Below are 18,895 nucleotides of genomic sequence, written 5' to 3'. Positions count from 1 at the left end.
CTTTGATCAGTAGCGTTCATGTTATAGTAATGACCAACAGAACATCATTAAAACGTTCGTTGCTAATAAAGTTTGGCAGACAAGAAATTCGCTTCTGCATAATGAAATAGTACTGATGAGATGAGCTATCCCTTCTAGAAATGAAAGTTGATTTTGTCAGGATATAAAAGAAGGTTTTGCATTTGATAGTTGGACGAGAATAGTTCTAGGCAGTGATAACTGTATGCGTAATAAACAGTCGTCAAGGAGTTTACGAAGGGACACGTGAGCAGATTTCACAACACGGCTGAATACCAAGTCATGGATTAAAAAAGAATTAAAAAAAAATGAATAAGCTGAAAAAAAAAATGCACGGACATGTCACTTCAAACTGAAAAGATTTTAATTTTCTAATAAAACAATCTTTGTTTGTTCAGGCATCTCGAGCCCACTGTGTTTTGTTTCGTTGCTCTGTGCACTTGGATTGTAAAAATGAACAAACCACGCTTTTGTAAAATTTGTTCTTTTTCCTTTACCTCAAAGTCCCCCTGAGCGACAAGACTCAGAAAGCAGATTAAAATAACTTGTTGATATTCCAGGAAGTCTTTGAATTTGCCAGTAATACCATAAACAGAAGTGCAGAAATAATCATGTCTGTTGACTATACCCAGAAGAATTTTTTTTTATTAGAAGAACGGTCATGAAAAGAAATGAAGACTGTAATTGAATTAAAGATAAAAAGAAAATAAGATGGCAATGAAATTTTCTGGCGCCGCCGGAATCGTGACTGCTACATGGTTCAGTGACTACGATAGTGATCAAGCTAATTTTACACGTGGATGGAAGGTTTCGGTCACGCTAAAATGAACTTTGACCTCGCCTGGGGAAAAAGAGCCCAGGGAAGATGGGTTCTCATTGCGCTGATTAATGCGCGAGAGGAATTTATATGGCGGTTAACTGACAGTTATGTATATTTAAGAAAAATAGCAATATGGATGCAAATGAGTTCACCTGAAGATTACGACCTTTGCAGAAGCTTTGAACAAAGGATGAGAAAAGTGTTACCATGGAACAGAGCGATCGCGGTGGTTCATAAGCTCTCTCTCTCTCTCTCTCTCTCTCTCTCTCTCTCTCTCTTTCTCTCTCTCTCTCTCTCTCTTTTGCTAGGTTGCCCATTTCAAAATCTTGGCAGCTAAGCCACGGCATAGTATATATATATATATATATATATATATATATATATATATATATATATATATATATATATATATATATATATATATATATATATATATATATATATATATATATATATATATATATATATATATATGTATATATATATATATGGGCTTCCATAATTCACTGGTCCAAATGTGGAACTACTCCCCAAGGAGAATCTCTCTCTCTCTCTCTCTCTCTCTCTCTCTCTCTCTCTCTCTCTCTCTCTACACACATATATATATATACATAAATACATACACATATTTATATATATGTATATATGTCAGTATTTAGATACATATTTATATGCATACTGAATCCAGTATTTTGTTTATAGTAGTTACAGTGGTATTTAGCTAAAAAAAAATGATTATTCAAAATTTTATTGGTTTAATTCCCACAGAATAGTTTAACATAACTGGTCACCGAGAAGGAAGTTTCTCTCTCACATGCTACATTTATAATATAAAATATGATACAGAGCAAAATTTAATCAGTATTTATCCTCCCAAATCCTAACGGTGTAACTCGGCTTCTTCCCTCCTTTAACATAGTTGCTACTCTTATCTCATTTACTATCTTTCTCCTTGCTGTCAGCCTCGTCGGCGCTGTCGTCACTATCGCTGTCCTCGTCAGCTTCGTCCTTGTCCTCGACTTTATGCTTCTCATCCTGGCCCTCGTCACTTTTCTCCGATTCCTCGTCACTCTCCGAGTCGTCCTTCTCTTCTTCGTGGTCCTTCTTCTTGTCTTCGTCGTCGCTTCCTTCGCCCTCGTCGCCCTTGCTGTCTTCGCCCTCGTCGTTCTTGCTGTCTTCGTCTTTCACATGGTCTTTGGCATCTTCTTCTGCGTCTCTGAAAGCGGGACGGTAGGGACATAGTGAATGCTTTCTCTCTATGATGGACTGGTTGTGCTGTGGTGGTTTACGAGGCAGTGACAGGACATTCACAATCGGGGGAAATGTTTTTTCTGACAGAGTTGAATTTAAAACAATTAGGAAGTCTGGCTGATGTTGTCTGGCATCAAATGGGTTACGGTGTTAAGGTTTTAAACTTTTGAAGATTTGTTTTGAATTGGTGGTTCTAACCGAAATGTCCATGACTCTGGCAACTTCACAGGATTAAGAAGCAATTTGCCTAGCATGGCAAACGTTCTATAATGGTCTGGCGTACAGGATTTTAAAAGTTCTCAAGTGACGGTCGAAATCTATAATGGTCTGGCGTATAGGATTTTAAAAGTTCTCGAGTGACGGTCGTATTTCGAGCGAATGTCAGTATTTTGCAATTTTGCGTGCATATTCGTCAACTGATTCTCAACAGACTTATTTCATCCAGTCTGGAGGGAAAGGCGGGTTGACCCCCAGGAAACTAAAGCATTTATAAATATAAAATAACAAAATTATCGGAATGCTATGCGTATGTTAAACAGCAATAAGGGTTAGCGGTCCAACAATTCACTATAGCTATGTAAGAATGCTTAGGTTACGTTAGGTTATATAAGATTATGACACGCAACATAAACAAGTACTGATCTCCTGATGGCATTCTCTCAAGAGAATTTCTGGAGCAAAAACAAACTCGAAAAACAGCGACAATGCCTCAAGCTCGTTTTCCTCAAGTAGCAATGACTGCTACTCGACGGGTCTGAGGCAGAAGACTCACTCACCTTTTCTTCAAAAGTGGGAGGTCACGTGACGATTCGGCTTTGTCCTCAAATGGCAGAGCTGAAGCCCCAGCAACGACAGCCAGAAGTCCCAGGAGCAAGATGGCGATCCTGGAATGAAACGATGGCGGGTGACTCTCTTGCAAATCTGGTTATCCTTACACGTTACGTCGAACTTTTGCGATTAAGATTTGGGAATCAGTGTTTTTATGGAAGTCTTACACTGAATGACTTCCGGGGAAATTGAAATGTACAGATTTTGTGCTGGACATTCCACAAGATTAACATTAAAAATTTCACACGCTTTTGTTTACATTTGTCTTCGGTTTCAGTAGTCGTACACTCTGTCTACGATGGACCTACAAAAGGCTCAGTTTTGGGGAGTAAAATGTGCTAGTATTCCTTTTTATGAAGCAGATTTTATTCCGAATCATGATAAATAAAATGTAATGCTTCTTACTGAAGTCTTTGAAATTTAATTTTTTTGTGGTATCTTCATCCACATGTTCTATTTTGATTACTCTTTTGCATAATTTTCCCACAAATTACAAGTTGATTTTTCGAAGTATCAATATTGACCAGAAAAGAATCTTTTAGTTTGCCGGAAATGCACATCATAAATGTATGTAATAAATGAAGACATTTTATCCAACCTAAAAATTTGGGCAGATATTTCCTGCCGTGACAATTCCCAAAAAGTTTTTTAGTATTATTTTCACGAATGCATGATGTGCTTTAAATAAAAAAAAGATGACATTCAATAGTTTTGATTATTTACGGATATCATGAATATGGAAATAAGAATAAACAAGTAAAAAATGCGCCGAAGTTTCTTCGGCGCAATCGAGTTTTCTGTACATCTTAGAATGCTGTATGAAACTCTCAGCCACGGCTCATGAAACTCTCGGCCGCGGCCCATGATTCAGCCACGGCCCGGCGGTGCCAGACCCTCGATCATGGCTAACTTTAACCTTCAACAAAATAAAACCTACTGAAGCCAGAGGGCTGCAATTTGGTATGTTTAATGATTGGAGGGTGGATGATCAACATACCGATTTGCAGCCCTCTAGCCTCAGTAGTTTTTATGATCTGAGGGCGGATAGACAAATAGCCATCTCAATAGTTTTCTTTTACAGAAAACTAAAAAACATAAAAGACGAACCTTCGATGCATCAAAGATTTAAAGGAACTTTGTGGTTAAAGCAACCATCGAAACTATTTAGAAATTTTTCTCAAAGAATTGAAGTTAGCCTAAGAAAGTTCTTTTTGCGTTAGTTTGATTACAGTGTCAAGGTCGGCAATTTTCTTTTAGGAAACATTGGCGTTTAACAAGAGATCAATATAATTTACTGATATGAACCAAACAGAACATTTCGTCATCTCCTGGAAATATCTTTAAAGTTTGTTAGAGAGAGAGAGAGAGAGAGAGAGAGAGAGAGAGAGAGAGAGAGAGAGAGAGAGAGAGAGACCATCGCCCCGGTTAGGTTGTTACACCAACATATCGATTTGCAAAAGTCGAATAATAGTTGTATTGAGATTAACGATAATTTCAACAGAACTGTTGTTTTACTGCGAGAGCGCAGATCTTACCTCATCTTCGCAGATTTCAAGAAGTCCAGTCTTCGAGAGGGAGTTTGAGGAATTGATGTGTATGAGACACACTGCCGACTTCTAGTTGACTTAGAGGCTGTGATTGGCCTCTATATATACGGCATTCTTGCCACCTCCTCATTCCTGCAAGTGGGCAACCCACTCAGTTCCAAGTTCAATCTAGAGACAATTAATACCTAACTCTGGTAGGTGAGAAGCTAACTACTTTGGTCGTCATAAACAGAACTAAATGTAATTGTTATTTTTTTTCTACTGTTCATGCAAAAATAATGTCCTCAAAGGTCCATCAAACTATATCATCTATATTTAACTATCAGGCAACTATGTAGATGACGTCACGGTCATGGCCCAATGTATAAGCAGTTGTGGAATACGTGATATTTGTGAAAACCTAAAGCATAACACACAGTATAGGCGTTCAGATGTGTTGGCGGTGTTTGAAGAAGAAGAAGAAACACCGAACAAGAAGGTTCCGATCGCAGACATGTTTGAGAGGCTAACCTCCCAACTTCGGCAACGCGATTGTTTTCGAAGGCAACTTATTCAAAAACTTGCTTTCAGGTGTAGAGTGAATTCAGATCTTTCTTAAATAAATCGAACTCATATTTGAAGGGCTAAGGAATAATGGTATGGAGTGCTGATGAGTTTTGTAATGACTTCCATAACAGCAGTCATAAAACTATCAGTTGAGGTTTCTGAACTTCAAGGTCTTATTGTCGATATAATCTTGTCCATATTTTTGTAACTTATGCGATGATGAATGTAAGGTGCTGTTTTATTTCTTGATTAGGTCGTTCAGATAATTTTATTATTATTTTTAAACCATTGTACTGTATATATTTGAAAGGTAAAGAAAAAAAAAAAAAAAAAAACCCTACACTGGTGTCAAAGGGCTGATAGCCACAAGATTCTCTCTTAACTACCTAGAGTTTCCGTGAGTCGTAACTTCACAGTCACTGACACCATCCTAGAATGAAAAGGATAAAAGGATTTCAAGTGTAGTTTTCTAAAGATATAATAGTTCTCTGTTCTCCGGTTTGGGAATTTTGTTTGTTTTGCGATATAGGAATGTTTGCCAAGGGTATGGGCATTAAAACGTATTACCGAATTCTGAAGGCACATTCCGGAGTACCAAGGCAAAAAGGAATTCTGAGCTGCAGAAGATGAGATTAGGCTACCTTATTTGCATTTTTGTCCTGTAATTAAACGGAAGAAAAATTTATTTGGAATAGATAAATTCTCCAGAAATTATTTTCTCTCTCTCTCTCTCTCTCTCTCTCTCTCTCTTTTGGATTTCTATAGCGCACAAACATGCAAACATACCAACATTCACTTATATATATATATATATATATATATATATATATATATATATATATATATATATATATATATATATATATATATATATATATATATATATATATATATATATATATATATATATTATATATATATATATATATATATATATATATATATATATATATATATATATATATATATATATATATATATATATTTACACACACATTTATATCTCGTACCTAAACATAAACGCTGTAACTTTGATGCTCGAGAAGAAGAAAGAGCCGTAGATACAGAATACAGAGACGAAATACCTGACAAATTATTATGTACTGTTATGAAACATCTGTTACAGATGGTGTTTTTTCGTCAGAGATCAGGCATCGCTAATTAACTACGCTGTTCGCTGTCGACCGGTCCATCAGTTTATTCATTTGTACACACACACACACACATACACACACATATATAATCACTACATGTGCTAAATGATAAGCGACTGGCAGAAGGAAGATCACTTTTGAATTTGCGTCTTGGGTAAAAAGTGTCAATAGTTTCACCTCGCATGATGGAGCTTATAAGACCCGAAGAGCACATTGGGAAAATATGAAAATACTGATAAGTTTAGGTAGAGGAAAAGAGGGACGGTTCCTGATCTCTTGGTTCCTAAATTATAAATGTACGAAAGAAAATATAATCATCAGTGACAAGGTTACCTGTAGGACAAGTGAATGGACTTTGGAAGAGAAAGGACGAAGGAGGAGTTAGATGGTCAGTCATCAGGTTCACGTGCCCAATCTTGCCCAAAGCCTTGGCATTATTAGAAGTCACGATCCCTGATTTCATAAATAAACTGAAAGAGCAAAAATGTAGTGAGATTTCAAGGTGTTAAGGGAAAGTACTTGTTTGGGGGGGGAAGGGTTAATCCACACACCCTTATATCCGAATCGATGTTTAAGTATTTCACTAGCAATATCTGGCAAAATAACATTTCTAACATCAGTGAGCACTGAATTAACATCTTTAATAACTTCGATTGTCAATAGACATTATACTGCATTTCAAGATGATATTTGAGTCAAAGTTGACTAAAACAATACAGGCGTTGCAATTATCCATCTCCAGACCTCCGTGGTAAGGGATGTGATTTTTCTGTTAAAAGTGTATAGATTTCGTCATTATAAGAAGAGCTGCGCAAAATTAAACCGGTCATCTGAGTATCTGGGATCAAAAACCTAATGTCGAGAGCCCTTATTAACCGTTCGGACTACTAACAGGTGTCGAAAGAATTAGTGTAACTTGTTTCTCTTCCAGGTGTTAGTACATCCATGTCGCCTCATGTGGCACACATGCAAAGTGTGCTCTACACACATACACACATATATACTATATATATATATATATATATATATATATATATATATATATATATATATATATATATATATGTATGTGTGTGTATGTGTGTGTGTTTTTTGCGTGTGTATGTATGTATGTATCTTTGTATGTTTGTTTATGTATATACATAGATATATACACACAACTGTATATATATATATATATATATATATATATTTATATATATATATATATATATATATATATATATATATATATATATATATATATATATATATATATATATATATATATATATATATATACATACACACACACAGTGAATTCGATGCTGAGTGACTTAAATGATTTAACTTTTCGATTATATAAAAGTTGTGCGTATTTAAGTGGCAAAACCTCATTCATGTATATATAAATATATATATTATATATATATACATATATATAAATGTATATATTATACATATATAAATATATATTTGTCTTGATTCCATAAAAGGTAACACACACATGTATTATATACATATATATATATGTGTATGTATATATATATATATATATATATATATATATATATATATATATATATACATATACTGTATATATATATATATATATATATATATATATATTATATATATATATATATATATATATATATATATATATATATATATATATATATATATATATATATATATATATATATATACACACACACACAATACATGCATGTATGTTATCTTTTATGGAATCAAGACAAAAAATGTCTGAAGCCTCACTTGAAGCTTTGCTTGTTCTTCCCTTCACTGCCGAAATTACCGTTGGCATTGAACAAATTACGCCACAGACTTACAGGTGATTTCACTTATCTTTAGGTTATTGGCCTCTCATGGTGATAAAGGACGGTCTTGGGTAATGAAGAATAAATTGTTAGTTGGTGGATTAGGCACCAGTTGAACCTCTACTTCGTGTGAACAAAATATTTTGTTCTCTCAACTTGCTCGTTATGTATCATTAGTACTGTTCACTGTGTGCAGTTAAGTCCCAGTGATTCCTAGCATCTGACAGTACTAGACGGCACTTTGGCTCTCAAGATCGTTCTTTGGCAAAATTTCCTCTAAGTACATATGTGATGGTAAGGGCTACAACATTGCCTGGATATTGTTTTAGTAAGGTGAGGTTAACAGCACCTTGCGTCATTGCGTCATTTGTTTTCAGAGGCGATTGTTATTGATTATTTTATTGAGACTGATAATTATTCAGTCATAAACGTGATAGACGTTTATGATTGTATAATTATCTGTGCTTCCTGTTACGATTTCGCTTTTGGGCGAATCACGCACTTACAACATCTTCTCTTGCCGAAAAGGTTACTTCCGAAAAAATATCTGCGATGAGATGTAAGAGCAGGATTTAAAAAAAAAAAAGAGATTACTTTGCTTGCTTTTCAACAAATGTTTATTGAAATCTGCGCTGCAATTTAAAGTTTTATTCTACGATGAAGAAAATTACAAAAAATCCACTCCTTTGTTTGGTCTCATTGAGAGAGAAATGTTTTATACATTTTATAATTCAATGAGATGAGATGCACGATGATTAGGCTTCAGCTTCGGTAGCGTCACCGTCATCTTCGTCATCATCTTCATCGTCCTCGTCATCATCTTCATCATCCTCGGCATCGTCTTCATCCTCCTCCTCCTCCTCATCATCATCTTCACCTTCTTCGTCCTCGTCGTCGTCCTCCTCCTCATCACTCTCATCATCATCATCTTCTTCCTCGGTGTTGTCCGATTTTGTCTCGGGGCTGTTCGAGAGAGAGAGAGAGAGAGAGGGGAAAAAAGAATAAAAATCCATAATAAATCAATAATTGGTAAAATCGAAGTTGATGTGCGCTCTGCCATTCCATGCCTCTATCCTCAGATTAATCTATTAAACCCACTGAAAGTTATATACAGTATAATCACCAGCTTCCATTCCTGTTAGGAAAGATGGTGGCGTCCTAGGCTTAGGATAGGTCACATTGAGTTACTGCAGTTTCGTCCGTTATTTTTATCAAATCAGCTACAATATATTCAGGTTAAGGTGTGTCAGCTGTGTGGTAAGCCCCTGCCAGGGATGAAAATGGGATTTTAAGTGTGGTTACGTCAAGATACCATAGACTTTACTTTTTTACCAGTCAGGTTTCCATCCTTCCTTACCAGTTATGTGGTGTGCTCCAATTTTAGGTATGATAATGGCACTCTAGGTTAAGTCGAATTACGTTACTAAAGCTCGTATTTATTTTCAGCCTTTCTTTATCAGTTGTATAAACCTCTCAGAGAGGATAAAGGTGTTCTAGAGTAGTTCTTCACCAGCCTTGTCTTCGCTGTTTAGAGGCTTAGCTGTTTGTGTTCTGTCCCGACCGTGTTGTAGTGCCCCCGGTTTGATAGGATGATGGCCTGGGAAGTCAGGTTATGTTCCAAAATCCCAGCCTGCATTTTCACTATCTCTGTTTTTGGGTTCGTATAATGTGTTTCTTGGAATAGGCGGCATTTTTCTATAATATAAATCAGAGGCAGATCTAGTTTTGGATGAGGCGACACCAAGTCTAGAACTTTAATGAACCCGTGACTAAGAAAAATTGCTGACTGTTGTTTTAAGGATGGATTAAAATAAACCCTGTTTTCCGACTGCGAGAGTGGGTGGAAAAATGTAAAAAGATAGGAGAGCTTTTGTTGAGGCAGGGCCATTTTTACGATTAAGAATAAAAAAAAAACAAGAGAATCCCCAATTGCAGATTTTGAGGAAAGTCATCTCAAAACCTCTCCTGTGAATAGAGTAGGATGAACGATTTTCTTTATGGGTTTCCAGAACTAAAACCGATTAGTTAATTTTCTGTGGTAATTCGACAAATCCTACAAATTTGGGGGAAAAATCGAGATGTGCGGTCAGCTGCAACAAAACTGAACAATCCTTTAAGAATTCAGTTATATTCTATAATGCTTCACAATTATGCTCAGTCATTTTCGCTTACTTGGACATTAGATTTCTTTAGCCGATATCATGAAATATGTTCCATATCTCGCTGTCTACTTTATGCATTTTATTCTACAAAAACATATACTAGTTATCGTTTACATAGGCAGCTGCCTTCCGCTGGTCTTATAAAAAACATTTTTTACACGACTAAGCGTTAGTTTTCCTCACCTCTTCACATCTGCAGCAGCATTCGCTGCGGGCTGGACGACGGGACTTTCGTTGTCGGTAGGAATGGAATAGGATCCGCCAATCACGGCTAGAAGACCCAACAGCACAATGGCGAACCTGAAATACAGAAACAAAATGCGTGTAACAAATTATTAAAGCTTAAAAGAAAGTGAGGAATCGTGTTCGATGAATGATGGTCGTTCTGACTTTTCTCTCATGAATTAATGGGAGAGAGTTTTCTTATATTGTTTACAATATATATATATATATATATATATATATATATATATATATATATATATATATATATATATATATATATAATTTTTATATATATATATATATATTATTATATATATAAAGCTTATAAGCAACATGTATATATGTAAATATAAATAAGAATATATATGTATATATACGTAAATATGTTTGCGTGATTGCAAGACTATTCGTTGTGCATACAGTTGCTCTTAACTAATCTCCGATGATGATTTACAAAATGATAGTTACAGGAAATTACTTGATATGGCAGAACCCATCTCGGCGCATAGAGTCAGCGGTTAGAGCGAGTCTCCTTGTATAAAGTGGATTGCTACTCAGTTTAGAGCCGGTTAGAGCGAGTCTCCTTGTACAAAGTGGATTGCTACTCAGTTTAGAGCCGGTTAGAGCGAGTCTACTTATACAAAGTGGATTGCTACTCAGTTTAGAGCCGGTTAGAGTGAGTCTACTTATACAAAGTGGATTGCTACTCAGTTTAGAGCCTGGAAACTATAGAGCCACTTTGTTATGAGAAGAAATTTCATTTTGTTAATGGCTGGAAAAGTTTAACAAGTTTTTCCAGATGTAAAAGACTTCACATGATTTTTCGATTTCTGGGCTATATGTTTCCCTCCGCTGCCTAATACATTTGATGATAAACAATTACACCAATTACACATTTACTTGGTTTATGATTTTGTTCTTTCGTTCTTCGTTTTGTTCCAGTCTTGAACCATCTAGGGTGATTCAGGTATATATTCGCTACAAGTTGCAACTAGTTATAAATACTCAGATGAACTATTAACAAGCTCAAAGCAGCACCCTCATTTGTGTCATCGAGAGGAAATGTCTCACATAAAAAAAATTAACAGGTTTTCCTCTGGGCAAATATTACCGTCTTGCTTTTGATATTCGTCGTTTTCAAGCCACGTAAAATGAAAACATTTTGAAAGACTGTAGTCTCTGGGAAGAAATATCACCAACTCGTATTTTATCTTAGATCCTGTAAAAGAATTTTAAAGGCCTTGGGAAGAAACTGGAAAGATATTGGCAGCCGCCATTTTTACGGTGTTTGGGTCGTCCGTTCGGTCAAATTCTCTCATTTTTCATGAGTTAATACGTTTAAGAAGTCGCTGTCTTCTTCGTCTCAAAGGTTTTTCTAATAAAGTGAGGTCGTTTTCGACCAGAAGAACAGGCGCTGGAAACTTACTAGTCTCACAGTTGTTGAACAGATGCCTAATCCTAGTGTTAGAGGCCCGAGCGACTTAGATTCTAATTTTAGTTTTCTGTTAAAGAAAACTATTGCGCCGGCTTTGTCTGTCTTCCGCACTTTTTCTGTTCGCCCCTACTGAGGTTAAGGGGCCAAATTGGATGTTGATCATCCACCCTCCAATCATCAAACATACCAAATTGCACTCTAGCATTAATAGTTTTTATTTTATTTAAGGGTTAGCCATAATCGTGCTTCTGGCAACGATATAAGACAGGCCACCACCGGGCCGTGGTTAAAGATTAGGGCCGCGGCTCATACAGTATTATACCGAGACCACTGATAGATAGATATATTTCCGGTGGCCTTGGTTATACGCTGAACAGAAAACTCGATTGCGCATTTGTTACTTGTTTTGTGACCATTTGCCTCGAGCTCTGCGACACTGAAGCAAGTATTTAGTACTTTATATAATTTGCTCTTTTTCAGGTGAAAGTCTTACACACTGAGCTCTTGGAAATGTTCCCATTTTTGAAATGTTTGAAATCCAAATAGCTTTAGGTACCGCGGAAAAAAAAGTTTGGTATGAAAGCTCGAAACCTGAGAGATTTATGTATTGCAATAATATCTATGTATTTCTCAGGGGGGGATTCACTGAAATTTGGCGTAAAAAGTATTCTGGTCTTCATTCATGCTTATATATACATCCCTGTACAGAGGATACCAGCAGGGGTTACCCTAGAAAACCCAGAGACTATCAGCACTCTGTACAGAGGGATACCAGCAGGGGTTACTCCTAGAAAACCCAGAGACTATCAGCACTCTGTACAGAGGGATACCAGCAGGGGTTACTCCTAGAAAACCCAGAGACTATCAGCACTCTGTACAGAGGGACACCAGCAAGGTTTACTCCTAGAAAACCCAGAGACTATCAGCACTCTGTACAGAGGGATACCAGCAGGGGTTACTCCTAGAAAACCCAGAGACTATCAGCACTCTGTACAGAGGGACACCAGCAAAGGTTTACTCCTAGAAAACCCAGAGACTATCAGCACTCTGTACAGAGGGACACCAGCAAGGTTTACTCCAAGAAAACCCAGAGACTATCAGCACTCTGTACAGAGGGACACCAGCAAGGCTTACTCCTAGAAAACCCAGAGACTATCAGCACTCTGTACAGAGGGACACCAGCAGGGATTACTCCTAGAAAACCCAGAGACTATCAGCACTCTGTACAGAGGGACACCAGCAAGGTTTACTCCTAGAAAACCCAGAGACTATCAGCACTCTGTACAGAGGGACACCAGCAAGGCTTACTCCTAGAAACCCAAAGATGAAATCCTGAGGTAGTAACACAATCTCCCTTTATTCAGGTAAATGTTAGCTTTGACACGATCCCGTTCCATTACAAAGAAGAAATAAAAACACTACTTACTTCATTTTTGTGGCAGTAGCTGTCTTCTCTGCGTGAAATGAAAGTTTCTTACAATGGAACTGCGTGAAGTGACGATTGGAAGCTGTTGTCCGATATATATACCCAATTTTACTTCCAACTCATCTAAGATGACATGGGTTAGAAGTTGCCAGCTGCTCCCAGACTCCGTAAGGTTGCCAGATGTTCTCGAAACACGTTGTTAATTTATCCGTTTACTATTTGTAGTTATATTATAACAAACAATAAAAAAAAGAGGGGTAAATTTTTCAGTAACTGACGGCAGTTCTAATCACACACACCCAGGAACAATTTTAAACTTATTTCATCTTCACAAAATGTATCCAGGTATGTGGAAAGTAGAAACTCATCCAACACTTGTATACAGTACAATACCATAGGCTCAGCAGGTGTTTGACATATGGTCCTCATACCGCTGACACAGTACTAGTTTATGCGTAGATTAGTTATGTATAACCTTCTTTTTTTTATTATAGCGTAAAGTTTGTAATTTTATTGGCTACGTTCAGAATTAATTTACAGCATCTGCATTTTGATAAAGGAAACCATTATAAATAATAATAATAATAATAATAATAATAATAATAATAATAATAATAATAATAATAATAATTATTATTATTATTATTATTATTATTATTATTATTATTATTATTATTATTATTGTAGGTATAAATGGATTTTATCACTTTTACCTTTCTGCTGTCATCTCGAAAAAAATATATATTTTTTTGGTCCTATTCTTCTGTCACATAACTCTTTGAAGCGAGTCAGCAATACGCCAAAACGTTCACCTATTTTTCTTTTATTTTCATTTTTTTTTTGTTTCCGTAAATCCTACGATGATTAATGGGAAGCGGGTTGTTCCTCCCAGAGATCTCTACGTTAAGAATGAAAAGAATACTGTTTTAATTAGCTAAATAATAATAATAATAAAATAATAATAATAATAATAATAATAATAATAAGCCGTACTAGCCATAGGAATTGTGAAAAAGAGAAAGAAGTGTTAGGAATCTGTCTCTCCCCAAACTTAGCAGTGAACCCTCGCCCCTCCCCTTGAAGCCACCAAAAATGGTTCCTTATCCGGATCCCTCCCAAAATCGAGTCACTTCTCGCTGCTAATCGCAAACCCCTCCTTCGGTAAGTCTTTCGTTTAAATCAGTACATAACTGTTTGAGTAATCTAGTAATGAACGGAGCAACAAACTATCCGGATAAAAACCTAACCTCTTTGTTCAGCGTGAAAAATGACAGCAGATGGCATTTACATACATGACGTCCCTTACAGATCAGATATAAGTGTATAGTTCTGGCATTAATATTTTTATAAGATTTTGCAAAACGATTTGCCATTTTGTAGTATATTGTTTTTATATCTTAAGTAGACAAGTACAATGGTGTTCACTGAACACATTTTTTTATGGGGGGAGGGGATTAGGACTCGGAACACCACTTCTGGATATTAAATTTTTTTTTAGTTTATTACTGTATGCTTTGAGAACATTAACTGAAAAAAGCATTACTTACAAGCAATTTCGTTGGAATTGCTTGTAACGTACAACAAATGGATAACAAAGATATATATAGCTGGATGTCATTGTACCGAGAAAACTACACATGTGAATCGGGAATTGTGGAAGGGGCGGGCGGGGGCTCACGATGTCGGTAGGTGGTGGTAGGGGGATGTCGAATGTACGGTGAAGATACTTCTTTGCTATTTGAAGACTGACTCAAAGGCTTATGATGTCGATGAACTTTGCCGTTGTAACGTCATTACGTGTGAGTTAACCACTCAGTCACTTTCATTCATAAATGCTCTCGTTAGGTGATTAAGGAAACGCAAAGAACTGAACATTGAAAAAGCAGGGTAACAACATAGAAGGTATTATTTATATTTCTAGTTTTTACAAAGGTAAAGGTGCTACGATTTACGGTCAAAATCAAAGTTTCCAGAGGTCCAAATGCTTATAACCGTTGTGTGATTCAGTGATAAATCTCAGGTTCGGGATCAACTGCTTCTTTTCGGGGTAATATTACTGTGTGCGTCTTATTATGTCTAAGTGTAAGTGACTTATCTTTCTTTATTTGATCTTGTAGATATTCGCTAATTAACTCTTTTCTCACATACGAGTATTTCACTCCTTGCCCTTGTGAATTTTTCTTATTAGCTGAAGTAATTTAATCTTGCCTATATTTCTAATACTACCTTTTTTCATTTTCTCCAACATAGTACCCCTTAATATTATTTTTTCCCTCTGCCACTTGCGATAGTGCAAGATCAAACTCATATTTACAAAATATTTATATTTTCTACATAATTAACTTCCAGTGAATTGGATTTATACTGATTCATAAGTTTTTCGGCTTCTCTTTGACGTTCAGTGGAAAAGAAATCTCGTACAATATCTCTCGTTCTCACAGTTTGAGCTCTGTAGGTCCGGAAATTAGTTTTAATTCTATTTCACTCATTCTCTGATCTGTGGCAGCTCTATGTTCAGCCGTTTTATGTTTCTTTGCAGTGGTTTACAGGACAAGTTTTGAGTCACATACGTTAGATTTCTTTATTTAGGTGATATCTAAATTAATCTTTGTCCTTTCCATCATCCGTATGTCAGTAACTTTTTTTGACCAAGAAGTTCTTCGGGGCTCAGTTTCCGCAATGTGTTCCTAATTTTTTGGTCCAACGTGGCTTTTGTTCACATTGTGTTGAGTGAAATACCGTATCACTGTGCTCATAAATGATGCCACAACTGTTTCCATTAGTAAACCGCCATGAAATAGGTCTGTCAATAACTTTTCTGAATACGAACACTTGGATGCTAACAGCTTTCCTAGGAAGTATGCTGTATTTATTTAGCACGAGGATTACCATATGGGGCCTCGCTCTCTGTGACCAATTGCGACTTTTAGTTTTCAGCATTTGCATGAATAAAGTGTCTCTAGGGCTCTGCGGATCAGGTAATGAGGTAAATTCTAAAGCAGGTTTATCAGTGAAGTGTATAAACTTTTAACATTTTGATCACCTATATTGTCTTGAACAAAGACATGGATATTGTAGAGTAAAATCCTGTCCTAAGTTCTTGCACCGTTCATTTGATTTCGGCATTCATTGACAGTGGTTTGCAAGTAGAAATTCGTTTAATTAAACAGGTAAAAGAATTTAAAAACGAGAAATGCAAAATCACGCAAACGACTATGAATGTACAATTACAAAATAAAATTAAAATATAACATTAAAATTTTCATTCTATTCGCATGGAAGGTCGGATGTTATACACTATATTTATAGGCAAAGATTGGAATAAATAAAGTATATATATGAAGTCATGACAATATATATATATATGATTGAATGACATTTTAAAGTCGACGGTAAAGTTCAAGATTGGCGGACGTTTCAAAGAAATTTCCCTGGTAAAGATGTTCGTCAGATCGTGTAAAATCACGTGATAAATTCAACGAATCTCTGCGGAAAAAGTATAAATGCTTTTATTTTCTATTCTCAGACTAGATTACAATTTGAATGAATATTTGTTCTCACTTTGAAGAATGAAATTTCTTGGCATCAGTAACCCTTACAATTTGCACTGAATTATCCTACCAATTGTGAGGCTTACTGATGCCAAGAAATTTCATTCTTCAAAGTGAGAACAAAAATTCACCCAAATTGCGATCTGGTCTGAGAATACAAAATACAAGGATTTATGCTTTTTCTGCAGAGATTCGTTGACGTTATTACGTGATTTTACATGATCTGACGAACACCTTTACCAAACTTCCATTTGGGCAGAAAATCGTTAAGAAATTTGTTCAGTGAACCAAGCGAAGGCCGATTAAACTTAACAATACTTCAATTGAACTTTCCTTGGCTGACCCGATAAGTTTCATACGAGAACTTGTATTTGATTTTTATTCCCTAAGATTTACGTAGAAAACCTTAACTAGCATCCGCCTGGTAGAACCGATTAAGGTCGACGTGAGGTACTCCAAAAGTACACATAAAAGATACAAATGTGCCGTCACGGACACTCTCAGAAAGACACACAAATGAACGGCACTCTCAGAAAGATACACAATTGAACGACACTCTCAGAAAGACACACAAATGAACGACACTCAGAAAGACACACAAATGAACGACACTCTCAGAAAGACACACAAATGAACGACACTCTCAGAAAGACACACAAATGAACGACACTCTCAGAAAGACACAGAAATGAACGACACTCTCAGAAAGACACACAAATGAACGACACTCTCAGAAAGAGACAAATGAACGACACTCTCAGAATGACGCACAAATGAACGACACTTTCAGAAAGACACAAATGAACGACACCCTCAGAAAGACACACAAATGAACTCATACACACACAGAGCAAAGGTAAAATAAAGATGACGAACGTTAAACAGTCTACACAAAGAGAGAGAGAGAGAGAGAGAGAGAGAGAGAGAGACGACACCCTCAGAAAGACACACAAATGAACTCATACACACACAGAGCAAAGGTAAAATAAAGATGACGAACGTTAAACAGTCTACACAACAGAGAGTAAAATAAAGAGAGAGTTAAACAGTCTAGAGAGAGAGAGAGAGAGAGAGAGAGAGAATTAATGCACAGTTCGTGTCGCATGCCAGTGCATAATGAGTGCTTTTGTTCAATTAAGTTTCGTTTGCAATTGCTACGTGAGCGAAAGGGTAACGAGAAAGCGCCCGCGTAGAAAAACGAAGAGAATGTTCGTGATCAGCAAACGCCTGTGTTATGATTCGGCTCGAGCTCCTATTTCGGAATTTTCGGCTGTGTATACTTCCTACGTGCACCCGTACATATATAGATTTATCAACTGACATGCGATAAGATAGATTGTTCACCTGGGGTTCTGTTCCTTTTTCAGGTTCGCATATTTACATTTCTTTCGTTTATACATATGCTCATACACATGCGGTTTTATGATGTTTATATGCGGTATATACTGTTCTGAGCCTCAGTTGTTTCAGCTCGCCTGCCGATATTACCTGTATGCTTGTAATTTATATATACTGTACACACACACATATATATATATATATATAAATATATATACTGTATATATGTATATATATGCGGTATATACAGTATACATATGTATATATATATGTATATACATACATATATATTTATGTGTATATAAATGAGTGTATATATATACATATATATATATATATATATATATATATATATATATATATATATATATATATATATATATATATGTATATACACACATATATATACGTGAGGCAATAGCTTCATTTGCATGAAGATCACGATAGCCAGTGTATATACGTGATATAACTGCGATTGTTATTGTTTCTTACGAAATTGCATCTAAGCGTTAGGGACTACTTTTTCCGCCATCTTGGTTAGTCACGTCTACAACGGACAAAATAACGACACAAGATACAATTAATCTAAAGGTAATTTAAATATGAAAGTACAGAATAATGATAAGAAAAATGTCTAAAGTAGATGAAATTATAGACATTACTACAAATAAAAATCTAGATATAATACAAAGAATTAAGTAAAAAAAGATTCATTCCCAGACGAAAGTGATGGCGGAATAAAAGTCCATTTCATCCAAAAGCAAAGTTATCAAA

The 18,895-nt window shown here is 35.9% G+C and overlaps 3 protein-coding genes across 3 annotated transcripts in view; 1 reads left to right on the top strand and 2 right to left on the bottom strand.

The window, feature by feature from the left end:
• LOC136829271 (cubilin-like) overlaps positions 1 to 18,895 on the top strand; it is a 174,353-nt gene that overhangs the window by 32,473 nt on the left and 122,985 nt on the right.
• Positions 1,571 to 4,611, bottom strand: LOC136829267 (protein starmaker-like). Its single transcript, XM_067087606.1, has 3 exons — positions 4,453 to 4,611; positions 2,866 to 2,973; positions 1,571 to 2,054 (listed from the first exon to the last, which is right to left on the bottom strand). Exons 1-3 carry the CDS (start codon positions 4,455 to 4,457, stop codon positions 1,772 to 1,774), a joined length of 396 nt encoding a protein of 131 aa, XP_066943707.1. The 5' UTR covers positions 4,458 to 4,611; the 3' UTR covers positions 1,571 to 1,771.
• Positions 8,618 to 13,365, bottom strand: LOC136829265 (nucleolin-like). Its single transcript, XM_067087605.1, has 3 exons — positions 13,233 to 13,365; positions 10,330 to 10,446; positions 8,618 to 8,947 (listed from the first exon to the last, which is right to left on the bottom strand). Exons 1-3 carry the CDS (start codon positions 13,235 to 13,237, stop codon positions 8,740 to 8,742), a joined length of 330 nt encoding a protein of 109 aa, XP_066943706.1. The 5' UTR covers positions 13,238 to 13,365; the 3' UTR covers positions 8,618 to 8,739.

Source organism: Macrobrachium rosenbergii, chromosome 44 (genome assembly GCF_040412425.1).
Source record: "Macrobrachium rosenbergii isolate ZJJX-2024 chromosome 44, ASM4041242v1, whole genome shotgun sequence".
In the NCBI taxonomy this organism is placed as follows: Eukaryota; Metazoa; Arthropoda; class Malacostraca; order Decapoda; family Palaemonidae; genus Macrobrachium; species Macrobrachium rosenbergii.
The sequence above is the reverse complement of the archived record's forward strand: the minus strand, read 5'-3'. Positions and strand labels throughout refer to the sequence as shown.